An 8,784-nucleotide genomic window follows, 5' to 3' on the forward strand; every position below is an offset into this window, starting at 1 on the left:
GGGAGGGGTGCGACACCCTGTCCTTGAGGGAGTTGGTGGGAGGCGGGGGCAAGTACTGCGTAGTGGCGATCGGCGAGTACGAGGATCACCCCTGGGCGTGCCAGAACTCCTACTCCCTGTGGTTCGGTTCCCATAGATATAACCTGGCGTATCCCGCGGGTAGAACTTTGGCATGCGTGTCTTTCGCGGCCGCATTCCTCGTTTATGTGAGTATCCCTGAGCTACGGAACCTGCACGGGAAGATGTTGCTGTCGCATCTCTTCGCTCTGTTCATGGGGGATCTCATCTCTCTGATTGCCATCGTAAACTCCCTGCGCGTGGGTCTGGATTGGTGTTTATTTTTCGGTAAGAATATTTGACGTAATCAACGAATATTAATGGCGAATGAAGGTGGCATTTTGAAAGCATTGATCGTTTAACATGTTATTTGGAATTCAATATCCCAATCAGACACGTAAAGGAAGTTAAAAATGTCTAAACCGACAATATTTAATGATACTAATTTGCTTTGCTAAAGGCGCCTAAGAGACATTAAAAAGTCATGAAGTATTTTGTCAACTGAAGTGCTTAAAATACCTCATTCCTCGTTTTGTCCCTTTTTCCGAAGAAAATGTTTTAACTTTTGTTCCTTCGCCGCTGAAATACCGTTTGAACATTCCTTTAATAAAGCCTACAGCTTTGCGAAAATTAGCTTTACTAATGTGTATTTTTAAAAATTTATATATTTGAAATTCATCAGCTAAAGAGCGTCCTTCTGAACTATTCCGAATAATAGTAGTAGTTGTTTCTGATACCAGTACGAATGTTTTCTCACTTATTTTCCGAAGTTGACTTCATAATCGTTTGTTACTCCCTAGAATTTATGATATTTTTTCGAGTTTTTTCATTATTGCGAAGAAAAAATATTCGCTTAGGATAATTATGTGTATTCATGAAAAAAGAAAACCTCACCTAATATGTAGATCAAAGAATGAAAAACATTTTCTCGTTAAAATTTAAGCTAGAGTTTTCGTCCTTTCTTATTATTATTGATCATCTTTCAGTTTAGCCTACTATTCCAAATATAACTCGTATAAGTTAAAGATAACATAATACATTCGACGTTATTTTGTACTAATCGATTGGAAACATGTAACCCTTACAATGATCGACTACTGAAGACAAAAAGTCGTTAATTTTATCTCCCTTTTCAGGTTTCGCCATTCAGTTCTTCTTCCTCACGACCTTCTTTTGGCTGAACATCATATGCTTCGATATTTTCTCCACGTTCAGGTTAGTTTCTTTTTTAGTTGCTTTTTCCTGTCTTAACGTAATAAGCCAAAGTCGACTGTTTGCACAAAAAAATAAAGAAGTAATAATGGCATTACAAACGACTTACTTCCACTTTCATAGTGGTGCATTCACAAGCCCCCATTGTGTTGTATTATTATGTGATCTACATCTAAATCTACATGCACATACCCCGTCGAGAGGGCGTTAGGTGGGGGAGGGGGTATTACGGTAACAGCCATGCTGCATGCATTATCATTAATGAACTAATTATTCGAGATTATTAATGAAATAATTGGCCTGCATGACTATTAATTCATTAATAATCTCGAATATAGGTCAGCTCATATGCAAACATGCTCGCGCACATGCGTACATTCCTTGTAAATCATGCAATATTGCTGTGCTTGACTATTTTATTAAATTATAGTGTTCAAGATAATTCTCTTTTTCAAGGCTTTAGGGTTTGACAGGCTATTATGATTTTGTATCATGTGATAGATGAACAAGTCCTTGAATATGTCAGTGACGGTACCTATCTCTCTTAATTTTTACCAGCGGTCGAATATACCAATATAATTTGGTGCGTGCCATAATAATTATGTCTACAGCTACAAGCATACGCAGGTCCTGATAATCAGACCAAAAACCTCGTTTCCTATTTGTAATATCCTTGGGTAAATCTCCGATACACGCAAAAAATTACACGAAAGGCATAATGGAGTATGGCAGGGGGTGTCGGGATAACAGCCATCAAGATAAAGACGGAAAACCCTCTAAGGGCAATGCGCTAACGGCATATAAGGATAGAATTATTTTCCTGAGCCCAACTTGTTAACCGGTAGGGTATTGGGCAAAAATGACTTTGCACCCATTTCCACCAATATCTTTTCATTTCACAACCCTGTTTCAAAACATACTGTCATCATCAGGCATAGAAATTTTTTTGATAGCGGGTTTTAACATAATCAGATTTTTCACTATACAGATACCTGTATTAGAGATGGGAATGGATTAAAATCAATTTTGTAAATTCCATCGATTGGCGATATATTCTGTCCGTTCGAAGCTATCACCAAAAGCGAAATATATTTCGAAATTTTATAGAAAGCCATTAAGTTAGTGTGGAATTAATAACAGGTTACTTCTTTACTTTTGACAATATTTCGAAAGATTAAATAACCTCCTTTCTTTTCCCATGTCAAGCGCTAAATTTAAACCTTGAATAATTAAATCATTAAAAGACTAAATAGTGTCCGATTAATATCATCCCCATTTATCTCATGACGCGCAATTGATAATTGAGTAATGTCTAGCCACCCTCAACGGTTTCTAGATTGAAGATATTTTAAACTTCCTCGGAAAGCCGCCACCGATGATCACTATTACTCGAGAAACTCTGGTCTCTCGTTGGGTCGTATCTTGTGATGCTCGATTGACGCACCATTGTCTTCCGCAGGAGCGTTGGCCCCCTCAAAATCATGCGACCGGCCAAGGAGACAAAGAAAATGCTACTCTACTCCATCTACGCGTGGGGAGTTCCCTTCCTCATCCTCGCCGTGTCGGTGACATTGGAATTGTTGCCTGGATTACCACTCAACATCATCAAGCCCGACTTCAGGATCAACATTTGCTGGTTCTATGGTGAGTGACGTAAATATGTGAACTCGTTTCGAAGCTCTGAGGGATTTGTTGGGCATTGATTCCCTCCTCATAGACTACAAACTAGGAGTGGTGGAAGGGTTTTTGAGATCTGATGACACCTTAAGCGGTGCTGCCGAGAATAATCATAATTTCAACTGTGGGCATTAAGGAAATTGAAGCCAAATAAGGCTGTGGGGATAGAACACATCCCCGCTGAACTACTCAGAGGTTTAGGAAAACGTGGAAGGAAGATGGGTTTGGCTGGAAGTTTACGCAGCATTTATGAGGAAGGAATTTTACCGGATAATTTTGTCAGATCGGAGCTAGATACCATCCCAAAAAATGGAACGTCAGCCATATGTGAGAACTAAAAAACAATTAGTTTGATTTCGCGTGCAGCTAAAGTGGCTCTCAGGATCATCAATAAGAGGATGGCGAGCAGGGAAAATGATTACTTGGAGAATGCTGAATTTGGGTTAAGGAAAGGGAGGGAGAGGCACGTGTGATGCCAAAGCAGTAATGAGGTCACTAATAGAGAGGAAAATAGAATTAAATCAGGATGTATTTGGCATTTCCTATATTTCGAGAAGGCGTTCGATAGACTGGATTGGGTAGAATTAATCAATGAATTACAGAACGTAGAAGTAGATGGGCGACTTATCCGCAACTTGTAAGTATCTCAGAATGCTCAGGCGTGTTTGGCGGATGTAGCGTAGTGTTTGGAAGAGGGGTGTCGATTATCTGTCCATCACCTGCCTTCAACGATCATCGTCTGAGGAGGAAATGGCATGGGAAGAAGTGGAGATAAGAATAAAAGTCAGTGAGGAATCCGTTAAACCAGGAGATTTTACTGGTTTCATCTTGTCAACCATTCAGCCTAGATTGCAAGCATTGTTAAACGAATTGGAAAGTCAGTGTGGCACGTATGGAACGAGAATAAATGTAAACAAAACATAGTGTATGGGGTTTTAGATAAAGAGAAAGGCTAATTTAAATAATAAAATAGGATATCATAAACTTTTATTGCAGATGGAACAGTTTATCCATCTCGGAAGTGTTCTTCACCAAACTGTTAAGAGTAGTTGGGACATAAGACGAAGCATTGCGTTAGATGAAGAAGCTTTCAAAAGGCGAGAAATGGTAACAGGGACGTTAACTACGGATGTTGGGAATGGAATCGTTAATATTTTGCTATGGAACGTGATTTTGTATCGTGCGGAAACATGATCGTTGAAGCAAGTTGAAAAGTGTAGGTTGGAGACTTTTGGAATGTGGATGCAGAGAATGATGGAAAGTGTGACGTGTACAGAAAGAAAAGCAAATGAGAAAGAGCTATGCACGGTGGAGTGAGGGGAGGGGACTTTCGGTAGAAATCCAAAGGAGACAGGAAAAATGGATGCAGAGGTTTTTGATTGGCAATGACATTTTGAGGACTGTGATCGAAGGGAGAGTGTTAGGCAAGCGAGGATGGGGTAGGGATGAGATAGGGATGTTGGACGGAAAGAAGGGAGGAATGAAGTACATACATGGAGTTGAAGAGGGGCTTGTTGTAGAGTATGATCCTGGGTTGTGCTTCAATAGAAGTGACAAAGAAGATTACCGCAGTTCGAAACCTACCTTCATCGATAAAAATCTAATAATAATCATAATAATAGCTCAGATTTAATGACGCAATATTGAAATTAAGGGGATAGAAATTTGGCTGTAACGTAACCTTTGCTATATGAGTGATGTCCAACCTCTTGATTTAACAATTTAGATATGCTACCAAATTTATTACAAATATGGTTAAGAAATATATATTTATTTAGCCTTAGTCCGAAAACAGCACTATTTGGCCTTTACATCGGAATATTAACAGTAATAACAATGAATACGATTAAAAACACCCAAGCCCTGGGTAGAGGGAAACCCATCCAGGCGGGAATAGTACCCGCGACCCGCGGATTGGCAGACGAGGACCTTACCCCGCCGTCACCGAGGCCGGCAATAAGCTGAGGCCGGAACATACTATATAGCTCCTCTTGGCTGCACACAATCTAATTCGGAAATAAAACCGGATTCCTCCGATAAACCAGCAACATATTGTTAATGAGGTCTAACCAGCCTAAGATAACATTCCTGTTATGCTCTCTCTCTTTACACATTTCCAGCACTCCTTGAAGATATCCTAATTATATTCTAGATTGCCCGCATATTTCCTTTTTACCTATTTTTCTTAAGAGATGTCGTTGGTAAGGGTAAAGCCAAAATATTTAATTGATTAGCACTTGCTATATCAGTATTTTTGTATACATTAAGCGATCAGGGGTCACTATAAATTTCATCAACTTCAATTTTCATGCGTTGCGCCAGCGCTGAATTGCATTTAGGTTTTCAGATAATTCAAGACACGGCCCACGCAGCTTCTAAGAAATGTTTACATGAAAATAAATATGCATTATCTCCAATTAGTCATAACCCCCCGAGCATTTCGAAATTTCCGCTTCGTTCTGGGAATGAGTTGCTGCCAGGACGTTCGAAATATGATGGCTTGATTTTCTCTCGGACGAATGTCTAACGAATGATATCATTCAAATTTGCTATCTTTATGTTTTGACCCTTATTAATTGGCACGGTCATGTCGATTCCTTCGTACATATTTACCTTTGATATATTTATGATATCCATTCTTGCATCCAGATAGTCTTTTTCGATTTCATTTTCCATTCTGAGTTTCATTTCCTTCGCTATTTCCCATGTTGACGTTTTCGCCTGTCATCAAACATTAAATCATCGCTCAATTATGACACAGAACAAGTATATACTTGTACTTCACCCACCATCGATATGATGACGACTTTTTAGACATAATGGCCCACGATGACATAATGTCGTGGAAATTTCCAGAATGGGATAGGGACTCAGACGTGACTTGGTGCAAATAGTCCAAATTCACATTGCTGTCTTCGAAGCGGCAGTGTTTTCACGCCAATATTTTAAGTAAACTGACTAAGATTTCTTCATTAATTTATACTGCCAAGATCGAGTTCACCTTTAAATTGATGCTGTCAAAACTACGATTAGTTTATATGAATTATTGGTGCAAAAACTAACGAGTGTTTTGCATCGTCAATATGACAGAGTATTTGTCGTTAAATGTCGTTTCAATGATTCTCGCGTGCACTCTGCCTCCCTCATGATAAAGTATTCCAGTATTTTCCCTAGGCGGTCCTTTCTTCCTGTCTGGCTGCGTACTTTTACATCTCACCTTTCTCATGCCTTTTGCCGCAACTGCAAACCAATAATCTATTGCTACTCGTGATGCCATAAGAATATGGAAATAATTCGAGATGTTGGTACCTGTTTTAGAAAGATAGTTAAATCGCCTAATTGCAACGTAATTCTACAATAATAATAATAGAAATAAAAAATAACAGCAAGTGAATTCGCCTAAATTTCGGAGTTGACTAAGACCCCCGCCCTTATGTTTTATTTTCGCAGTTGATGTCGCGGCGGTGCTGTACTTCTTAGGATTTACATCATTACTCCTCGGTTCCAACGTAATTCTCTTCATCCTTACGGCAATCAAGATATACAAGCTTAAGAAGGAGACTGCCATCTTGGAGAACCGTGAAAGTGTCATGGAAATGGAGGTCGTGAAACAGAACAAACAAAGGTAGGGAGAATTTATGAACTCACTTCAGATCCCATCAGAACTTCCTTTTCTTTCATTCATCAAATCATTTGAAGAAATGTCACGTTCCAAAGAATCCTCGATGTAATCCAGGAATTTTAGCTCATTTGGGGCCGTAACTGCAGAAAAAAGTTACGAACCTAATTTCGCTTAGTTGTTTAACTTGACGTCATGGACAACATGACTGAAGTCCTCGACTTTTCCGTGCCGGTGTCTCCTTTGTTTCGGGATCTGAAGTCACATGGTTCCCGAAATTTTGCATAGTGACATTAAATAATATGCTTTTTATGCGTATGAAAACTGAATGCATCCATTGCCGTACAGAAAAAGACACCTTAGTCACAAAAAATCATATTGCAAAGGATTTAGAATTAGCCACAACTGACGTTTCATTCTTCTCCATATAGTGTTGAAGTCAGCAAATGTCCATATAAAATATTACTAGATAAATACAGAGCAATAATTCCTTCAAAGAAATTAAAACAGTTTTGTACCGTCCTTTCTCAAGTGGCAGCGCCGCATACCCCGTGCCCAGCGTGTATGCTAACATTTTCATTGCAATAACGCCATAAGTGATAGTCCTACAAGGATGAAAATCATATATTCAAATGAATCGGAAATAAAATTTACCCTTCAATATTTATATCATCCTCCATTCATTTCTGAGTAATGAGATATTTTGTCAGCTTTGCAAAAACATTCAATTTTTTTTCGGCAAGATTCGACACGTATGCTAACCAATCACAAAACAGCCACACTTTTGACAATTTCGTCTAGAAAACATTTTTCTTGAATTTGGGACCATTACAAGTCAAACTTTCCAATATTTCAGTTTGGACGTGTTGCTCAGGATATCAAGTTGAACATCTAAGTAAAAATTCAGATTTACCTTAATTCTCTGCATATAGAAGTCCTTAACTCTTAACCTAATTGTAAAATCAATTGCTCACCCTAATATGAGTTCATGACTCCTTAAATGTGACTGATTAGTTCTGTAATTTTTATTAATAGCTCGTGTATGTTGCAGGTTCGACATGTACGTGAAACTGCTGTTGATGATGGGATTTCTACGGGCTATCGAAGTAGGTTTTCGACTCTTGTTCCACTCCAATAAGCTACTGCCGCTAACCGATTACACGGAGGGTGTTAACGGCTTCCTTACCTTTGTCATATTCGTGTGGAAAGACGATATCATTTCTCACCTAAAGAGAAAACTATGCCGGTGCTCGTGGCTGGAGGACTAGTGCTGAGGTGGCTTGCTGAGTCAGATGAACAATAGGTGATCATTCTAACTGTGATAGAGAAAAATTCATGTGATGCTGAATCAATAATCGACCACCCAAAATTATGGATCAGAAATACCCCTCTGAGTAAGCAAAAACTTCTGTCTTCAGAAAGAAGGAATTGAGAAAACAATATTTCTTTCTTATTTTGTGATAAGTATTTGTTATTTCAAAGCATGGGATTTGGAAATTTTGTATTAATTAGTTCCTTTCGTTTTCGTGTTGACTCAGTAAATGCATCAGGTCTTTGATGTGTGGGTATCTCTTGGAAAATTCAACCTACAACGACTACTGGTAACGTTGTAAACTGACTAGGGTGGGTTCTTTACTGCTCAGTAATCTATCTCATAACTCAAGATTTCATTTGAATTCGCATTGTATCGCTGGTGCATTTTCATATGCCAGTTCTGTGACCAAGCATGTAAATATCGTAAGAAGTGGGATCCTCTTAAATATATTCTATTAGTTGATGTATTTTAGACTTTCTCAATCGTAATTTTAAGTGGCTCGGCAGAGTTGACTTGGTTTTACAGAGTTCTAAAAACAAAAAAGAGATTTGCGATGTTACCTCAACTCTGGAGGAATTTCTTCAAGTAATTAAGATTTTCACTTCTTAATCATAAATATTCCTGGTGAAGTACACTTTTTAATGGGGCACATGTATTATTTGCTATGTCATACAATCGAGTGATACAATACTGAGTGGAGCTTTATGTTAATGATTGAACAATAAATGGATATTTTGTATTATTTACGAATTCAATTTTTTATTTCCATCCAGACTCCTAGATTTCAAAGATCTCCTCCCACACCGTAATCCTCAAATATCCTCGACTATTCAGCGATGAGTATAAATTACCTGATCACGAACTCTATGCAAAATTGAAAGACATTGTTTCCTTGACATCACCT

At 38.5% G+C, this 8,784-nt stretch overlaps 1 protein-coding gene across 1 annotated transcript; it reads left to right on the forward strand.

Moving 5' to 3' along the window:
* Window positions 1–215: 215 nt before the first annotated feature.
* On the forward strand, window positions 216–8,535 carry LOC139692389 (G-protein coupled receptor Mth2-like). The gene is made up of 5 exons (XM_071590554.1): window positions 216–345; window positions 1,194–1,272; window positions 2,729–2,913; window positions 6,397–6,571; window positions 7,617–8,535. The coding sequence occupies exons 1-5, from the start codon at window positions 243–245 to the stop codon at window positions 7,831–7,833; spliced, it is 759 nt and encodes a 252-aa protein (XP_071446655.1). The 5' UTR covers window positions 216–242; the 3' UTR covers window positions 7,834–8,535.
* Window positions 8,536–8,784: the final 249 nt, after the last annotated feature.

Source organism: Hetaerina americana, unplaced genomic scaffold, assembly GCF_022747635.1.
Source record: "Hetaerina americana unplaced genomic scaffold, ioHetAmer1.1.p SCAF_4, whole genome shotgun sequence".
Classification (NCBI taxonomy): Eukaryota; Metazoa; Arthropoda; class Insecta; order Odonata; family Calopterygidae; genus Hetaerina; species Hetaerina americana.